Source organism: Heterocephalus glaber, unplaced genomic scaffold (assembly GCF_053883595.1).
Source record: "Heterocephalus glaber isolate CG9 unplaced genomic scaffold, H.glaber_assembly_v1.0 deba00000621, whole genome shotgun sequence".
NCBI lineage: Eukaryota > Metazoa > Chordata > Mammalia > Rodentia > Bathyergidae > Heterocephalus > Heterocephalus glaber.
In genome coordinates, this window is record NW_028258153.1 from 12,096,902 (window position 1) to 12,117,679 (window position 20,778).

At 35.8% G+C, this 20,778-nt stretch overlaps 1 protein-coding gene and 1 long non-coding RNA gene across 25 annotated transcripts in view; one reads left to right on the forward strand and one right to left on the reverse strand.

Moving 5' to 3' along the window:
• Ikzf2 (IKAROS family zinc finger 2) overlaps positions 1-20,778 on the forward strand; it is a 155,261-nt gene that overhangs the window by 124,607 nt on the left and 9,876 nt on the right. For 23 of the 24 annotated variants that reach the window (XM_021263476.2, XM_021263490.2, XM_087206167.1 and 20 more), the window contains 2 exons: positions 9,429-9,566; positions 17,837-17,980. In XM_021263476.2, the coding sequence (XP_021119135.1) occupies positions 9,429-9,566; positions 17,837-17,980 (282 nt within the window). The remainder of the gene's footprint in view (positions 1-9,428; positions 9,567-17,836; positions 17,981-20,778) is intronic. The other variant, XM_021263494.2, reaches the window with a different exon arrangement.
• LOC147829361 (uncharacterized) overlaps positions 1-20,778 on the reverse strand; it is a 137,376-nt gene that overhangs the window by 39,509 nt on the left and 77,089 nt on the right. The window lies entirely within an intron of this gene.

Genomic DNA, 20,778 nt, shown 5'->3' on the forward strand with positions numbered 1-20,778 from the left:
CATCACTATAAATCCTATAGGCATTGGAAGCATAGTACAGGAATATTAGATCAACTTTATGTTAATAAATTCAACCAAATGAAATAAATTCCTTGAAAAATAGAAATCACCAAAGCTCGCTCATAAAGAAATAGAAACTTTGAATAGCCTGATATTTATTCCAGGAATTGAAATTAAAAACCTTCCATACAGAAAAGTTCATGGCCTCACTGGTAAATTCTGATAGATGTATAAGGAAAAAAATGATTTAGAGAAAACATTTCAGAAACAGATTTGATATATAAAAATCAAATGTTTTTCTTTTTGATAATTTTAAGTAACAAAAAATAGATATTTATTGTGAACAACATATGTTTTGATATATGTGCACATTATGGAATGGCAAATCCAGCTGATTAACATATTGATTATTTCACATACTTATTTTGTGGCAAGAACACTTAGAATCTACTCTCCTAGCTATTTTCAAGAATATAGTATATTGTTACCGACTGTAGTCACCTTGTTGTATAGCAGATCTCTTGAACTTATTCCCATCTAACTGAAAGAACTACCGTTGCCCCAACACCTCCACACATGCACCGCCCTAGCCATGCCACAGTGAATGTAGAAGTACAGGTATCTCTTACATATTGAGAAGAAATCAAGTGTATTTCTATGTAATAGAAATAAACAGTTGAAAATTGGAATTTAGAAAGCAGTGCCATTTATTATAGCATCCAAAAATGTATGAAATCCTTTAAGGTAGATTTAGTATATATGTATTAAAATTGTACACTTAAAATTCAGAAACACAACTGTGAGAAATTAAAGAACACCTGACCAAGTGGAGAAAGTATGATCAGCTTTAAAAGACTTAAAAGATTCACCACTGTTAAGATACTGATACTTCTGAAATTGAGCCTATCAGTGCAGTGCAATCCCAGTCAGCATCACAGTTGGTTTGCAGAAATTGGTAAACATCCCAAAATTTGTTTGGAAATGCAGAGAACCTAAAATGGCCAGAAACTTTTGAAAACATGAAATTGAATGACTTACGCTATTTTATTTTTTAAATTTCACTAGTACACATTTGTAGTACATAATGATTACATTTATCTTCATTCTTTTTACCTTCCACTCCTCTTCTCTCCCTCCACTTTCTTTCATCTCATGGTTGCCTTCCCATTTGCAAAAGGTCTGCCTCCCTATTTCTTTCTTACTATCTTTTATTTTGCTCTTTACTTTTACTTGGGTTTCTCATATTTAAAAAACCATGTAATATTTAAGCTTGTGTGTCTAATTTCACTTAACATTATGATCTCAAGTAACTACTCAGTGATCTCAAGGTGCATTGATTTTTCTACAAATGAATCAAATTTATCCTTTTTATAGCACAGTAGTATATTGTTTATAAAGTATTCTCTATCCATTCATCTTTTGATGGACATATAGGCCACTTCCAAGATCTGTCTATCATGAGGCATCGTGCTACTATACATATAGGTATGCATGTATCACTGTAATATGATGTCATTAACTCTTTAAGGAAGATACATAAAGGGGAATAGCTGGGTCAAATGGAATTTCTAGTGTTTTGAGAAATCTCCATACTGATTTTCATAGTGGTTTTACTAGTTTACATTTGTAGCAGCAATGTAGAAGGGCCCACTCACCTCCTTGCAGCCTGGCCAACATTATTATTTGATTTCTTGGTAATCGCCATTCTTTCTGGAGTGACTAACTGTATTATTAAGACTTGTTCTGTTGGTTTAAGGATACACATAGAGATTAATGGAAAGGAATGAAGTCCAGAGATACACCCCATAATGCATGGTCAATTGATTTCAGCGAAGGTACTGAGATTATTTTAGTCTGAAAAGATACTATTTACAGCAAATGGTGCAAGAATAATTGAACATTCTTTTTAAAAAGTAGTGGAAACACCACATGAACGGATCCTTAGGGTCAGGTGACATAGATGGACCTGTCGGGAACTTCCTTCACTCCTTCCAGAATGACAGTTACTCTCTAAGCATGACGATGAGCGTGTGACCCCCTTCTCTAGGAAGCTGAGAGAGCCAGCCTTGCAGGCAGGAAGATGCCGGGAATTATGCACGAAGTGAGGTGTCCTTACCAGGAGCTAGGGGAGGGCGTCTCCCCACTCTTCTCAACCCTCTTCTCCACGTCCCCACCTTTTCCAATTTTCATTTCATATAATAAAAAGACTGAACGTTTTATTCCATAAAATATGAAGGATAAAACTCAAAAATATATTTCAAGTCAATGACCTGGAAAATCCCACCCCCTGCCCTTTCCCAAAAGGACCTTTTCTGTACGTGACACTTGTTATTGTTTTTTGTTTGGGGTTTTACCGTTGCTGGTTTTTTTTTTTTTAATTTGTTTTCAAGGGGGAGTTTTGGGGGGGAAAAATTTTTAAAAATGGAAGCTTCTAGCAAGCTCCTACTCCAGTCAACTTTTTTGCTTGCTTTAAAAAAAAAAAAGGAGAAGAAAAGAAACCACAAGCCCTGCTATCTATCTATCTGTCCCCAAGCCCTGCCGCCAGGAAAGCTAGTCTAGGTGTGAGATGTCACACTGTCTTTGTAGCCATCTAAAAATAATAGTAATGAACTGGACAGTTTACAGTCTATAGTTTCTTTGGAAAAACCTTTTGGGGAAAGAAACGAAAGGAAGTCCACTCTTCTCCACTTGGGGATTTTGATTTGTGGGACAGGCAAAGGTGGACAGGAACCTGCTTTGTTTGGCTTGGCTGGCGACAACAACACACCTGGACCCAGTCCATCGTGTGGCCAGCGGGGGCCAGGCCCCCTGACCCCCTCCAGGATTACTGCACGGCCGAGCCGCTGTGACCAGCGCATGTACTGTGTCCCCATGTACAGCTGTACAGCGCATGTACAGACCAGGACTGCTTCCTCTCCCTCCTGGGCCTCCCTCCTGGCTGCCCACATCTCCAGGCCCTCAACCCCACCCCGTCTTCCCTGCGAGAATCCTGCCTTCTGGGTGGTGGCCTGGAGCAGAGAGGCCACCACTGACAGGATGGCTATGATCTGGGACTTGGAAACTGGACCTCTGCGTTCTGGGCCTGTGATCTTGTATTGTCGCTGTGTGCACGGGCAGGGTGGACTGGAATTTGGGTTTTCTTTTTCTTTTTTTTCTTTTTCCTCCCTCTTTATTCGTCCTCCTTTTTTCAAAGATAGGCTGTTGACCAGAATTGCTCTGTAAATGCTTGGAACTGGATGGAAGACTTCGGCATAGCTGTGGGGGGTGGGGGAAGCACCAAAAACCAAACAGATGTGATGTTTCCGGTCCTGTTTTTATTTTTCAAAAACCAATGAACCCGGGCTGGGGATTTAGCTCAGTGTCACCGCGCCTGCCTTGCAAGCACAAGGTCCTGAGTTCAATCCCCAGTACTGAAAAAAAAAAACAAAAAAAAAAACCAATGAACCCGACAGTGGAGCCTGTCCCCGCCTAGGAGGAGTGACTCATGACGCCTCACCCCCATGGAAACCTTTGTGTCTTGCCCTGGAAGACACCGAATTCTTTGTACATTTACACTCACCTCTCCTTCTCCTCCCCTCCCGTGTAGCTGGTCTTTGTTTTATTACTGCCCCTTTCTGATCCATGTATATCATATTATGTGAGATACCATCTGCCTGAAAAAAGACCTTGTGCGGATTATTGGGAACATTGTAGCTGTTTCTGTGTTTTTTCTTACTTTGTAGTCTGGTTCTGAATTATGAGAGGGGAAAAAAAGTAATTATGATACATTGTAGTTTGTGTACGATGTATGTTGATAATATTTTATTAAAGGGACATCTTTTTTCCGCAAAAAAAAAAAAAAAAAGTAGTGGAAAGCTCTTAAGTTATACCACATACAAAAATTAAGTTGAAATAATCACAGACCATCTTCAACTGCAATAATTATTGATATACATATATATAAAATATATATTTATGTTTTATCTGTATATATGTATTTTGTAATAAGTGAAATATTCTGTAAATATTTTATGTGGTACATACACATTTCTTGAGAGCTAAAGTCAAATATGTAAGATCAAAAAATATGCTACTCATTTCAGAAATTTCAGAACCTCCAGAACAGAAAGTAAGAGCTTTCAGATAAATGGGACACATAGAAATCTGCATTTGCATCAAAATTTTTAAAATAAATTGGAGATGAGAAGCTCTGTGGAACCGTGCCTTTAAAATGTTAAGTGAAAATGATTTCCAACCTAGAAATTCTGCACCCATGAGAGAAAAATATGGGATTCGGGTAATCAAAGAAGCCAGGCATGAGGTGACAAAGGATGGCCACAGGACAATTGTCTAGTAAGTCCAAAGGCCCATCAGTTCTAATAAGATTAATCGCTGTGAGAAAGTTAGGTGTGTGAAACTAAGAAGTTGTTTGAGACTGAGTATATCAAGAATATTAGGTCTGAAAACATTCTGAGAAAGAGAAGAGTAATTCTGTGTTCAGACACACAAGCAAAAGTTAAAACAAGACAGTTACTAACAAGGAAAATCAAAAGTTGCACAAAAAAGGAAATGTAACCACTGTTAGGTAGTATAACATGATTAATATTTCCATTAATAATAGAAATTTCCATTTTTATACTGTTCATCAGAAATTGTTATATAACTGTTGAAAGAAAAGGAGGACTGAGAGGTTGTTTGTAAGAGAGCTATGTCCTTAATTACCAGGACACAAAGGGAATATATTATGTTTAAATTTGATCAATAAAGAAAAATTTAGTATTATTTAGAAATTTGGATATATCAACTAGAAGGCATTCAAAATGGTTGCTTTTTTGGATTATAATTAGATTGGTGGGGGCCAGGCTACAAGGAGAGTCTTCATTTCACTATATGCCCTATAATATTATGTTTTTCTGAAGTATAGAATAGTATCTGTGGTTAAAACATTATTAAAAGAGAAGGAAAAGGACTAAGAATGCCAACTAATCTAAGTAATTCAACATTATATAGTTCATATATGTAGTTCATATATATATAGTTCACATATATATATATAGTTCTAGAATCAGAGAAAATTGTTGCTTAATAGTAGAAATAAAAATATTTAACAAGGAACTATTCAGGATATATTTTTCAATAAAATAAGATTGTAAAACACAGTGTATAAAATGACTTAATTTCATAAAAATTAACTTTTGTGCATAGAAGACAAGATGAAACAGAAGTTAACAGTCATTGAGGATTATCAGTAGGGAAGTTGAATAATTACACATAGGAAGAGAAATCCTGCTTGATATCAAGTACTGTGTGCTATCCCAGGTTAGTGATAGTGCAGGCTAGAAATAGAATATTGGTTGTGAAACTGAAAAGGGATAAAACTGAAAGACATTGAAGTACCTAGAATTTAGCTGTTATTTGGAAGAAAAGGGATAGGAGGCCACAGTGGCTGCATTGCTGTGAGTCAATATTGTTAGAGCAGTGGTAATGCTAGCCTGAAAGGGCATTCAGAGCAAGGAGGAACTTTTGTGGAAGAAGATATTTTTGAATACCTTGAATGTCAGATTTGATTTTAGGGGAATATCCATGAGGTGATACTTAAAAGACAGTAAGAAATATAGATTTGAAGTAGAGCTATTTTGATTATGTGGAAGGGAGTCCTGGAATTGTAGAAGCGAGGTGTAAAGGACCAGTACTAGTTTACAAACATGAGGATTACTCCGCATGATGTGATGCTTCATAGAAGTAAAGAGTAAATCTAGAAAACAAAAGGGGTAGAATGCTGTACGGAGAACAAAATCTGTAGGAATGTATTTACTTGCAAGGTGGGAAGAGGCTGTGAGGTGATTGAGAGCGAGCACAGAATCTGTTCCCAGAAACTGAAACAGGAAGTTGAAGACACAAGACAGTTTGGTGATGACAAAGAGCTTAGGAAGATTTAAGATTGCTAAATTCCACTGGATTTAGTGATTCAGAGGCTAGTGACTTTTCAATTATATATCAAAAAATATCAGAATGATGGTGTTTCTGTTGGTGAGACTACGTAATAATTATTGTATAAATAAAAGTAACAATATTAGTCCTCATCTATCAATATATATGTTATACATGTTAAATTATAATATATATATTTACTTATAAATCATAAACTTAATTGACAGGTAAGCATCATTATATGGAGTAAATTTAGTCTGCCCAAAAAGTGTATACATACTTCAGGAAAAGAAAAACTTGTATAAACATTTTAATACTAAATTTATTGAGACTGAATTTTATGAGATTAATACAAATTACTTTTGGCCTCTACAATTACAAGAGGCACTCAAAGTGGGGGCCATGAGCATCCAGGCATTTATCCGTACAGCAAACTGCCACTCGGGTAACCTTGGTCATTGAGATTGCTGCACATGAATTTTCAATTTCTTCTCTAAGGGCCAGCAGTATAGTGGGTTTTCTGTGATATATGACATCCTCTAGGGTCCCCCGTAACAGGGTAATACCATCTGTTGATTTTTTTTTGGGGGGGGTACCAGAGATCGAGCTCAGGACCTTACGCTTGTGAGGCAGGTGACAATACCATCTGTTGAAAAAACATACTATTTTTCTTTTCCTGAAGTGTGTATACATTTTTTTTGGCAGACTCCTTAGAAACAATATCTTCATGGACTTGATTTTTAAGAAATAATATCAAGGAAATGGTTTCATGGGGATAATTGAGTCATTGGATTTGGCAAAACTTGATTGTTAATTTTTGAAAAAAATTCTCCAAATAGTAGTCAATGGCAGAATGTGGACTTGGAAGGAAAACAGATGGCAGTTTTCAAAAGTCTTGATGCACTGCCTCTAGCACTCCACCAATCTGCAGCCAAATATTCTGACAAACTATTTTTCCTTCATTTATTTATTTGCTTTGTAGAATCTACCACAATCTATGATGTGTCACCTGTACATTTATTAAGTACCCATCTTTCTCACAAGGCTGTCAGTTGCATTAAGAATAGTCATCCCGAAAATTTGCTCTCCAGAATCCTGTTTGGGTTGTTGAAGTAAAATGGGTTGTTGGGTTGGGTTGAAGTAAAATGAAGGTGAAGAGGTGGGAAACTCAAAGTTATACTTTTAAAACAATTATTCAAATCCCTCCATGTTGGATTCACTGAGAACAAGGATAGGATGAAGAGGAAGGAGTGAAGTTTTAAAATAAATCAATGACACAATGGGAGAAGCAGAAATAAAACAGATGAGGTGGACTTCAAAACTGAGGGTAGTAGGGCCGGGGATTTAGCTCAGTGGTTCTGGCACCTGCCTCACAAGCTCAAGGTCCCAAGTTCATTCCCCAGTACCAAACAAAACAAAACAAAACAAAAAAAAACACTAAGGATAGTTAGTTAAAAAATGACTTGAATATAGTAAAATGTGTATTGTCTTGTCCTCCTGATCAAGTGAGTTGGAACTTTATAGAAGGTGGGGAGTCAAAGGAGTAGAGTGGAACTATGTTTCAGTTAAGTGAAGGGGGAATAAAGGGTGCTTATAGTAATAAAAGGAACAGCGGTGGCAGGCTTTTTAGACAAGTGCCCAAACTGCAGCCCAAAACCCACTTATTTTATTGCCAAATGCCAACACCGCAATTAAAACTGAATAAACAACTTCTGCATTAACACCTTTTCTCTTAAAAGAAAAACAACATGTGTGCTGTAGGTTTACCTCCACTGGTATAGGAGAACATATTCACAGTGTAACAGAGGCATTGTAAGACACAATGTGACAGGACTAACCCTAAGGAAGACGGGGAGATGACTGAACTATTTTATAGTAGAATACTATCTACAGTGTAAGTGCTGAAGAAGTATTAATTGGCTAATAGACTTATTCATTGTAAATTTATCATTATCTCTAGAAAATAATAATGCTAGAAGCAAACAGACTTTTTGTACTGTAGCTCCATGACTTGGAATATAATTACATGTAAATAAAATTATATTATTTGCACTGTTTAGGAAAAGAGATTTTTCTTATTTTTTTTAATATTCTCACATAGTGATGTAAGTTCTGCACAATATTCACAGCTATTTCCCAGAAATTTTTGGTACTGAAAAATAGTTGTCTTGCCTTTTTTTAATAAATGACTAGTCATATTTTCAAAAGCTTTTAAGATATTTACAAAAATGTGACTGTGAAATAACTGATTTTAATTTATGTATAGCTCAGATACAACCTAAGGGTTTATTTTTAAATCAGTACAGAGAAACTTTTAGGGAGACTTGAATACTTTTCCTTGTTACAGTCTTTTAGTTTCTCTTGTGACCAGTGTCATCATCTGAGTTTGTAAGGTGGCTAGAGTTAAGGATGCTATCTTCAGTCATGAAAAAGAGTTGTCTGTCCTCTGGGCAAAACTAAATGAGTCCACTGGGAGTCAAATGAGAGACACTGGCCTGATTTACATTGTGCTTTTTGACTGAGGGCTCTGGCAGAGGACCACTTGGTGTTTTCTGTTGCTCTGTATCCATTTAAAATCAAGAATTAAAAATGCTCAGTGAAGTCCTTATGAATAATCAAACATTGAAATATGCCTATTTAAATTAAGGGGTTTTTTTCTTCTTTTCAATCAATTTTTAAAGTTTCTACAGGACTGTCACAGTACCTATTTTAATAGATCTGAGATAATGGATGCATGGCTAGTAGGGAAAAATTCATTTCCTGAATGTGAGTTGTTTTGGAAAATATCAGTGTCATTGTAACTAAACACATTAGGGTTTAATAACCCTGATTCAGAGCAACGAGTAATAGGCTGATTCTTCATGTTATAAAAGTAGTGTTGATGGGGGGGAATATATTGTCTGCTTTAAAGTTTTGCATGTGTGAACAGTTATTACCATGGCAGAAAGAAAAAAGTGCTCTACTTTTATTTGTACCATTTTCTCACCACTTGAATTCTTTTTACTCTTCTTGGTACCCATGAATAATCTCTTTATATTTAGACAATGACATTTGAAGTTGTTGCACTTTAGCTTTAATTCAGAAAAATTCCTTGCCTTACCAAAAAACAGAACCAAAATTTTTTTTAAAAAACCACAACTCATCATGTATCTAGGATGCTCCTGATTAGCCTTTTGAATGAGTCAGAGCTGACATAATTGAGTAAGAGTAAGCATGTTAAGAGTCAGATAACTTAAAAATTGATCATCAGCCCCTCAAGTTCAGGAATACAGTCAGAGCATGAGTTTGATTGAGTATTTCCCCTATCATCTGAGGTATGATCTGCCTGTTTTCTTGCTGTCTTTTACTCTTCCTCGATATTTCTTATCTTTGCTTGCCTAAACTGGAATGTAGAAGAGGAAGAGATTTAAATCTGAAAAGCATAAAATGCTTCCTTCAACCTATCAAAAAGCTACCTGTTAATTTTGTTGGGATGTGGATGAGACCAACAGCATCCTAACCTTGTGTTCTCTTCACAGTGGGTAAACCTCACAAGTGCAACTACTGTGGACGGAGCTACAAGCAGCGCAGTTCACTGGAGGAGCACAAGGAACGCTGCCACAACTATCTCCAGAATGTCAGCATGGAGGCTGCTGGGCAGGTCTTGAGTCACCATGGTGGGTAGAAGCAGCATTTGCGATTTTAATTCCCTCCTGTACTGCTTTTGTAGTTTTTATGGGCTAATAGTTCCCTTCCCCTTTTTAAATGAAGATAAAAATCTTGGTTTCAAACACTTTTAGATCACTTTAACTTCACATGACATTATCTTCTTAAGCACTTAAAATGAGTTGAGTTTTGGGAAACATTGCAAACAAACTATATTGAGTTTTTATGATACAAATTATTCCTGACAACATGTGCCTGAATTGACATAATAATGGCAGCTGGCCATTAATATGCCAAAGGAAGGTAACGTTGACTCTTGTATTTCTCTAACTACATGTTATAGACAGTTCCATGTAAGTTTGTAGGTTTCCTTAAGAAATGAATTGGTTATTTGCATTATTTCTTCTGTGTAAGTGTTTAGTAATATACTTTGAAATTTTTCCAATCTATTCCATAAATTATCTGGAAAATTTATAGTTTTGCTTTCCATACATATTAGGAATAATCTAGACTAAAATTAGATACCATCTCCCTACATAAAAACACTCACAAAGGAAGACATCCTGATCTCCACAATACTCTATACTTTGGCAGCCAGGAAGGTAGCTCCCAAGGTTTATCAGCTATAATAATTCTCAATTCCTGAAAAGTTGACTGTAGTGTCAGCGTTACAAAGCAAAGTAATGAATTTCAGTACTTCCCATTTGTAGTGTCTATCTTCTCTTGCTAATTTCTATCAGGACTGACTTTATTTTTCATCCAAATACACACAAAATTTTAACTTATTAACATATTTATATTCCTCATGTAAACACAGTTTGGCCAATATTAAATTATATAGTTCACTCATTTTTAAAATATAAATATTCATTTATTGAATTATTTAGCTCAGGACATATCCAGCTCAAGAATAATCATGTATGCTTTTGTTTTATGTGGTACATACCATGGAACTGTTTACCAGTTACTGATTATTTGTAGTTGAGTTGGGAATTTTTAAAATTTTAAATGTTTACCGTTATCCTAAATAGGCATTTTCTTATATTTAGAATAGGTTATACTCCACGCATTTTTTGACTGAGTCCACTAATTTTTACATTATTATTAACTAACAGTTTGTATAAAGCTGTATTTCAACTCTTAGTAAATTTGATATAAAAGTTCATATGACCTGGGCATATGAAGGTATAAAATGATGGGCTTTGGAGTCCAGTAAACCTGGTCTGGCTGTATTGTGTCTAAGTGTGTAGTTCAGGAGAATTAAATGTGGTTGGACATATAAAAAATATCTCCAAAATAGGTCTTTTTACTGTTCTATTTCAGGGAATTAAATACTAAGAAACAATAAATGTGCCATCCCCTGTAGAGTTGTAACTTATCAGTGTTAGCATTGGAGGTTTCATTTGCCTACTTAGAATACTGTTTCCGTCAATTACTGGTTTTAAGGGTGGCTTGAGGTAGGGAGCTGAAGAAGGCTTAGGTGCATATGAAAGCTTCCCAGAGACAATTTGTATCATCACTATGCATTTTTCCATGCAGTGTTTCCCATTGCTATCCTGACATTTGATTGGAATACACATATATATATTATGTTATTTTTCAACTTAGTTATTTATGGAATTCTACATAGCATATGTACCTGAAGAAGAAAGAGTCTCTCCTAAAGGACTTTATATTGTCAAGGGGAGGCAGGTACAAATAAATCATTAGAATGAACACTATGTCTTGGCAAATTGACTTGTCGTAGAGTTAGTATTGACAAAAAAACAACAACAAAAAGTGTTTTGGGGGGAAAGAAAAAGACTTGTATCTTAAATAGGTGGGGCTTCAGTCCCCTCACCCCCTTTTTCTCAGGTTGTGTAGCCCTTACCAGGCATCTGCCCTTTACCTGTGGTGCTGAAGCCGGAACAGAGTCTGGCAGGCGGGACAGGAACACTGGAGGGAGCACTGAGTGCAGCCCGGGAGGAGTGGAGAATGAGAGTGGGTTTCGATAGCACTTATAGACTTGAATATTTGTTCTTAAATACTGCGTATTGTTTTAACCACAGTAACCATAGTATTAATGCCATTTCATACATTTCTAGATTGATTGTAATAAAAAATTGAGATTATCATTAATCTCCTTTTCCTTTTATTAACATGTTTAATAGGGAATTGGCTGTATGAAGTAGAGGTTGATAAATGCCATAAGAGAGAAAGCTGTGGGAAAAGGCTGCCAGATTTCATCTTACTCTTATCTCCTGTACAGAGCTTGGCAGTGTCTCCTTTAAAACATAGCCACAATGACGATTCATATTTTGCCCTCTTTCTACTCTATGTCACTGTAGCTTCTCTGTTTCTTTGCTTTGCTTTTAGTGTTAGGAATGAGGGTTGCCATCATTGTGACTCAGGAATTTTTCTTCACATCTGGAATAATTGTGTTTCCTAGCTTCTCTTTTCCAAAACATGCTTGTTGTCCCCATATTGGCTTTTCTACTAAGGAAGTATCTGAAGGAAAAAGGGCATTCTTTCACTTCACTCAGAAAACATTTATCAAAGGCTTCCTATTTGCCAAATTCCACCAAACATTTTGGGGATATAAAGAGAAATAGACACAATTTCTTTCATATATTTATATTGTGGTAGGAAATCCATTTTTAAAATAATAAAATAAAATGAAAATAAAGTTGTAATAAAGATGTGTCCCCGATTCTCTAGGAGTGAAGATGTAGGGCTAACCTAATGGAGAAGTCAAGGAACGCACCTTACATGCATCAGTGTTTGATCTGAGCATAAGAAATGAGTAAAAATTATATATATCTGACAGGACACGAAAACTGTTTTCCCTACATAGAAGAGCTGGAAGGTGTAAAAGACCTTGACGATGCACATCACTGGGGTTAAAGGAGTGGTGGGCAATAAGACTGAAGGAGGTTGTGATGCAAAAGCAGAGCTTTTGATGAAGATCCAGTGTATGAATTTCTTCTACTGAATAATCAAATTTATGCCTTCTAAAGGAAAACATCAACACTGTAGAATATAAAGGTGATACCATCCAGGGGCAGAGGGTAGGTGTGAGCGGAGACTGGAAGTGATAATGGTGATAAAAAAATGAAAGGACAGTATCAGAACGAGAGAGCAAGTCAGAACACTGAAGACGTAGTTTGGAGATGCTAAAAAGTCCTTCACTGTTGATTGAGTTGAGGAAATTTCATGACTTTTAGTTTCAGAAATAAGGATAACAATGAAATTATTTTATGGCAGGTTATTTATCTTATTTGAATGTTATCTGCATGCTCATTTTTCAAGTCTATTCAGCTTGAAGAAAAGCTTTAAAAACGAAACTATGTAATTACCCTTTCCTCTTTACCTGAAGGTAAAAATGAAAGTATAAACCAGAAACATGGCCAACTTCAAACCTTCTAGGTATACTTAGCTTCATGCTTTCAATTATTTGGAAAAAAGGGGAGTTCTTTTTTACAGCCTTTGAGATATAATTGGAACCCTGCAAACTTTCTAGGTAGCTTTTCCCACTTATTTCCATTGGGTAGCATCATTTCCTTCATTAAGCCATACGATATCCATCCATATTTATCCTATTTTTCTCATGCTATAAAAGATAATAGAGACAGCAGATTGAATACAGTGAAATTCCTAAGGATATTTATAAGTACTGTTGGGGTATAGAGGGCACATCCAACATGCTAAGTTAGACTGGATATCCAAGATGAATTTCCAGAAAATGTTAGGTTTGAGCTCAATTTTGAAAGGTAAAAATAGCAAGCTGCTAAATGGAGAAGAGTGTTTTATTCAGAGAGAACAGCATACGTTAAGAAAATAGAAGTCTACATGAGGATGAAGGGTTAAGAACCTACAAGTAGCTTTGTATGGTTGGAGTCAGGACAAGGAAAGGTAGTAAGGCCATAGAAAGAGAGTCTAGACAGAACATCAAGAGCCTATTGTGTAAGGCAAAGAATTTTGTACTTATACTAAAAGCAGGATTATGCTTATATTTTATTAGTAACAATGGGGAAGACGGAGGAATTCAGAAACAATTAGACCCGTTAGGAGACTGTTACAGTGCTCACAGAGGGCCTAGTTGCCTGGAATATCTAAAAAGGCTAGGAAACTGAGTGTAACTACACATAATAGACTGTAAACCATGTGATACCACCACATGTGTTTGTAAGGAGATGTGGTAGGGAGAACAGATAGGAAACTAAATGTGAAGAAATCTAGGATTTGCCACAGGTATCTAGCATGCATGGTAGAGTACCTAATAGTGTATTCATGGAGGTGGGAATTATGAAAATACGAAAAAATTCGGGGAGGAAAATGTGTTCCATTTTGAACACATCTTTGATGTGCCTATACGATAGCCAAGTAAAACTGTGTAGAAGAAAGTTGAATACACAAATGACCTCCTGAGAGATGTCTGGATAGGACATGATTGTCACAGTTTTCATTTTATAGGCAATAGCCTGAAGTAATTGGTTTTAATAAGGTGTCAGTCCATTTTGAGTTGCCATAACAAAATACCTAAGGCTGGGTACTTGCAAATAAAAGGTTTATTTTGGCTTATGGTTTCAGAGGTACGAGATCATGGAGCTGGCATTGACTTCCAGTTAGGGTTTCATGGCAGATAGTGACAAAGAGGGCTCACATGGTAAGAGAAGAAGCAAGAGAACAAAGAAGAATCAGGCCTGCTCTTTTATAATAGCCTGCACTACTGGAAGAATCCACTGACCTAACCCATTCAGTGAGACCAGCATTAATCTCTTCACAAGGGTTATGCTCCAGTGACCTAATCACCTTCTACAAGGCCCCACTTCCTTTCAATTCTGTTACATTAGAGACCAAGATTCTAGTGCATGAATCTTTGGGGGGAACAAATCATATCTAAACCATAGCATAAGGCAATATGGATAAATATGGAGTGAGACACCAGAAATCCAGTGGCACATCAGGAGGGGAAAACAAAAGCCATGAAGATGAGATGAGAAAGGGCAAAGTAGGACTGTGAGAAGAGTGATTTAATAGAAACCAAAGCAAGTATCAGTACAACCAAGTGCTATCAAGAAAAATAACTCAGAATAAGTGGAAAGTTTTTGTTTTTTTGTTGTTTGTTTTTTCTGGTACCAGGGATCGAACTCAGGTCCTTGCCTTTGTGGGGCAGGCAGCGGAACCACTGAGCTAAATCCCCGGCCCTGAAAAGTTTTTGTTTTTTTAATATATGTTGATCAACATGGAGAAAATTTGTGACAACATAGAAGACAACTGCTCTGTGCCTACCTGATTTCCTTAACCCAATCTAGATCCTTCTGTTTCTTCCCGGAGTTTCAATTTTTAGTGGATTGTTTGTTAAGAAAACAAAGCTATGGGGCCAGGGACTTAGCTCAGTGGCACCTTGCCTGCCTGGCAAGCACAAGGTCCTGAGTTCGATCCCCGGTAACAAAAAAAAAAAAGGAAACAAAGCTATGTTGGGAATACGCTTATGGTTCTTATCTTTATTGTTTATCATTGTGAGGAAATAATGCAAGTAGTATATTTTCACCCTAGTTATAACTTCAAATAAAGTCAAAGATGATGTTTGGTTATAAAGTATGATCAAAGAAGTGAAGTTAGCACATTTGAATATTTTAAACCTAGATAAATATCTTATGTGATTAATGCAATTGAGATAATAGGTATCTTGAGAATTTATTTCATGTTTTAATATATGAAACATTTTGTTGAGTTGCACCCAAATTCATGAAAGCAAAAACTTCAGATTACATAATTGAGGGGGAAATGCAATGGCAGACTTTACAAATATTTCAAGCTGGATTATAAGATATTGGTGCTCAAAACAAATTGATGAAGAATAGTATTTCAGAGTGATTAAGAGCTCAGACTGAGGAGCCGTACTTCTTAGTGTTAACATTCCCTGCTAACTAGATGTAACATTGAGTAAATTACTTAAAATCACTGGGTCTTTTGTTTCCCCATCTATAAAATGAAGATAGTAATAGTACTTGTTTCATCAGGTTGAAAGGAGTAAATGAATTATTAAACGCAAGCCTTGAAATAGCACTTAGCACCTGCTATATGTCAGTTACTGTGAATATTGTAGAGGAAAAAATCTGTTTTTGATTTAAATGGCTGTAAAATAGAATCTAGCCCAGAGCTGTGCCGAAGTCATTGTTTTCAGTTCACAGCAGCTTCATTGAACTTGGGGCAAATCATCTGAATTGAGGTGAATGTGGTGGGGGACAGTTCCCACACTCTGGTTTCATTTTGAGTGTTAAGTATGTGCAAATAAGAAAATTCAGGGTGAGATTTAGAGGAGAGCTACCAAGTGTAAGACTACTCATTTCAGAACTAATTAGCATATTCAATTTTGGGGGCAAACCCTGCTAACCAGTTTTCTTAAAAGCCAAATTTGCAATGACAAATTTTTTTTTGCCAAATGTTTTCTTTTTTGGATCTAGGTCAGTAATATATTTTCATCTTTGGCTCACATATGGATTACTTTATAGTTTTATAGTTATTTTTAATAATATAGTAAGTAGTATGAATCTGCTACCCAAAACAAAAGATTTTTGTCCCTAATCTGTATGTCATTACCTGATTCCCCACAACATCACTACTGCCATTCTTTTTCTCCAGTTGCCTTTATCTGAATACTATAGTCATCCTTGAATTCTCTTTTAATTGAGTCATTTCATTTTCTTTTAAATAATTTTTTAGTTGCTAAAAGATTACATAATGTCTTGGGATCTATCTTTTCCATTGGATAATGTGAATAATATCAGCAAAAAAAATGACGCATTTCTTTGGTACTGAATCTCATCTTGGAATACATATTTTTTCCGAAGTAACATCCAGTTTTTGGAAAATTCTTTTTCTGTGCTTAGCCAGAGGTTCTTTCTCTTTTGAACCCCTGGTTTCATACATGCTAGTCAAGTACTCTACCCCTGGGTCTCTTACTAGATATAAAGATTAACTAGATATAAAGATTTTTCTGACCTACCCACTAGATTACTCAAAACAGACTGTTAATTTCTTTAAGCATGTCCAAATTAGGAAAACAGCTTTGATGCTATTTTTTATCTTTTCAAAATCAGCAACCTATTGGTTATTAAATAGGTCACCTGAATTGTGTACTCGGTTTTCTCCACTTTCGTCTTTGCTCTCTTGCTCCTAGAGATGGTCACCTGATCCCCTCACAAATGAGAATGCCTTATGTTTCACACAGTGGGACTGTCTCGTAACAATGAAAGGATTGAAGTAAATCATTTTAAAACACATGCTGACCAAGTAGTGAGAGCCTAAGATAGGGAAATCTTTTCTATGAACACTGCTTCCAGTCAATTGATCTGATCTGTCTGAGATACAGCCTATTTTTATTTAAACATCCTTTGAACAGTATTTCTACTTAAAACAGCTTTTATAAGTTCCTTGTCTATACTATAGGTCAATATGTAGTGTTAATATCTAAGGACTAACATATTAGCCCATAGAAACATAGACAAATGGGATAGACAGCAACATTGGAGAGTTTAATGTCAGATGATTTAGGGCAGTAGTTTAGTCAGCCAGTGTGCCAGTTTGAAGAAGGATTCTTTTATCCTCCTGAAGAGCTCTTTTTAAAATAAATTACTATCATAAAGCTGCCACAGTTTACTATGCATAGACATGTTCAGAATTGGATCTCCCTTATGAAGCTTGCTCTGTGCAGGTATTTAAGCTGTTGCCAATAAGGCTAACAGTTCATCAAACAGGAAATCTGCTGTAGGAAAATACATAGGGAGGAAAATGTTGAAATACTGTGCTGTTATTCTGAGTTATTCTGAGTGTCTGGTCAAGTTTTTCTCTAACAAGTGATTGTTACAAAAATAAGTTAGAAAAATAACCAGTGATTGTTATAATAGATTGTTTTAGAAAAATAAACTCCAAAACCCTTGCAAATAGTGCAGTCTTAAAGTATCATTGATTTTGATCAATATTAAAAACACAGAGGGATAAGATGAGAAGCCAGATGAACATGTTTGACACCGATAGTGGCAACAGTTTGTCATTGATCCTAGACAGACTCAAAACCAAATCCCCCGAGTGTATGTGTATGTGTGTGTGTGTGTGTGTGTGTATGTGTAAAATTAAAGGGTATTTTTTCACAGTAGAAGTTATTCTTGCTTCTTGCTTTTATTCAAGCTAACTGGCTTGTGTTTTTAATAGCACATACTGAGATGGGCAGAGCTATCTCTATCTTTCAAAATGTTGAAGAAATTATCAGAATGCCTTTTTATATGGTTTTACATAGTACCTCCTATGGAAGATTGTAAGGAACAAGAGCCTATTATGGACAACAATATTTCTCTGGTGCCTTTTGAGAGACCTGCTGTCATAGAGAAGCTAACAGGGAATATGGGAAAACGTAAAAGCTCCACTCCACAAAAGTTTGTGGGTAAGCAGCAAAAATGCCTTTGTTTCTTTACAAAGTGATTTTAATTGGAAAAATGCAAGTTCTTATGTATTAGAAATATATGTATGGTGTATTTCAGATAATGTAAAAATGTTCACCTCTTCTGCTCTGACGTTCTTGTGTATCACACTTAAGCACACACCCTTGGGCATGAGCACAAGAAAGAAATAAAGGGAAGGCTAATAGTAGTAAGTCATCATCTCAAAATGTAATGATGTTTAGTAAAAATTTTACTTAAAATAATTATACATAATAAAGGGAATTGTCTAGCTGAGTAGTGCTAAACCTTTTAGAGCTTTCAGTAACAAGCAGCCCACTGCAACATGCAAGCCATAGGTTCGCCACCACTGGTCTAGCCTATTGGCTATTTTGTAATACGTTTTTATATTTGCATTAGCACCAGACTTTTTACTGTTTTCTCTACATGATATTAATTCTTCTAGTATTTGATTTAGCATTATGTTTTAATTTTTCCCAAATTCTGCATTAAAAACATTCAAGAGGTTTCATGTATAGATCAATATTTTCTATTTTCAGCTTTGTATTCCAAGCTATGATAACAGAAAAGATTAAATATCAAATATTTAGACTTTTTCATTTCCAAAGTCTTCAGTATTTCTTTGTACACCCAGGGTTGATATTCTCCTCAATGCATTCTCAGTCATAAAGTATCAGTCATAAAGTATAAAAGTCATCCAGTTTTTAAAAGAATATAGGAATAGTACAAATTTAATAGAAAGACTTGTTAAAGTTACTGTTATTCACTGTATATGTGATATATCTATTCTTGTAGACAATACAGTATAAAAATAAATGACAAAAACATTATCTAATGTCAGAGAGAGCATTGTAGGACATCCTGATTTATTCATTGAAAGAATACTAACTAGTACCTAACTCTTGAGGGTCATAGTTTATGCTAGGGCAGTTCAAGACCCTGAGATTATGTTCAGAAGTCTGCCTTGGTAACTTTTATTACTGTTTCTCTTTCTTCCTTTGTTTTTTGGTTTTTGTAGGTATCTATGCAAAAGAGGGGGGAAGCCAGTTCATTTATTTTTAAAATTGATTAGTTTGTTGAAGGTAACTAAATGCTTATATTTAATTAGGTAATAGAATAGTTTGAAAAATGGGAAATTTTAATTTTTGTGCTTTCTGAATTTATATAGTATGTTCTTTGAAACATTTTTGTCATGTTTCCTCTACCTTAGAGAAGTTATTCTCAGTTTGATTTGATTGCATCCCTACAAAAGACAGCTTTTTAGAAAATTACAGTATGGCTCTAAAATAACGTGACCTTTTATTAAGAATCTGAGCATGTTTTATTTAGATTCTATCCTAGTAATATATAGCAAATAATAGCTACAGTAACTATTTCTGATTCCTCTTGAAATAAAAATTTTTATCACTCCACACTTCACATCAGTTCCTTTTCACTGTGTCCCTCGGTTAAATAACTGTTCTTTGGCTTTACCAAGCACTCCAGACCAGTGATCTCTGAACTTCATCCATATCTACTTGTCTGTCCCTCCCTTCTTTGTCCAGCATAAATTTCATGGCTCAGCTCATCACTTTTACCACTGTTTTGCTGACGTTCTTAACTCACTTGCCTTGTTTTCCTATCACTTTCTCTTGGTGAAACCTTACTCTCTCATGGATCTAACTACACATTTTGGGGGTATTTACATCTCAGCAACTCGCACTTTTGGAAAAAATTCTACAGTGTCATGAATTGGTATCAATATAGATAAATGAGTAACTCATTTCAAGTATCAGCTGGCCCATCTATACTATGTGACAGAATTCCTCTCGTATATCCCTGAACAATCTTCTCCCCTGCTCTGCAGTCATGGCCATTTTCAGCCTTTCTCTGCTTTCTGAAAACTTGATATCTCACACCCTGATGATTTTATACCTATATTTATCAGGAAGAAAATACGTTGAAATGATTTGTTTAATATCATCATCTCTATAAAATTATGTGCATCTACATAGTACTTTTTACTCCCTCATTTCAATGAAAGTAGTATACTCCTTTCTGATTAAGGTCATTTCTTTCTCTTGTGCTCCAGAATTCTGTCATGGTCCCCGAATATCTCACACTTGTTTTTCCTCACCCTCATTGCCTAACAGCATTAATGTGACAAAGTTTCATGATTGGAAAAAAAAAAAACACTTTCCTCCAAACCAAGTGTCTTTCAGCTACAACTTTCTTCTTCTCTTTACTGTTGAAGTTGTTTAATTTTCTGTACTTACTTTCAGTGATCTTTTTTTCTTTCTGTTCATTTCCTAGGCCATGCAACCTGGCATTGTTCTCCATCCTACACCAAAAGTATTCTCATGGATGCCACGACTTGCTTCTGTAGTGCCAAATCCAGTGGGCCCTCTTTAGACTGTATCTTACTCAACTCCTGTAGAGCATTTGCCACTACTGGATAGTGAGTTCCTTCTGAAACACACTCTTTCCTTGGTTCCTGTGACATTGAACTTCTCCTTTTCCTTCAGCTTCTTTGCCTGTTCCTTCTCTTTCTTCTTTATGGACCTACCCTTTTCAGCTATGTAGATGACCCCTATTCAGATGCCTAAATATTTTATTATTAATCAAGCCGAAAAATGTATGTTCTACCCACCTAACTTTGAAGACTAAGTTCAAATAAATACAGAATTCTCAGATTCCTTGGTGCTCCCCACCGGACCTTGGCCACATGAACAGAATCAATCCTGGCACCGTCCTAGACCCAGTTATATATTTCTGCTCATTACTAAAAAAGTGCCTCAGACAC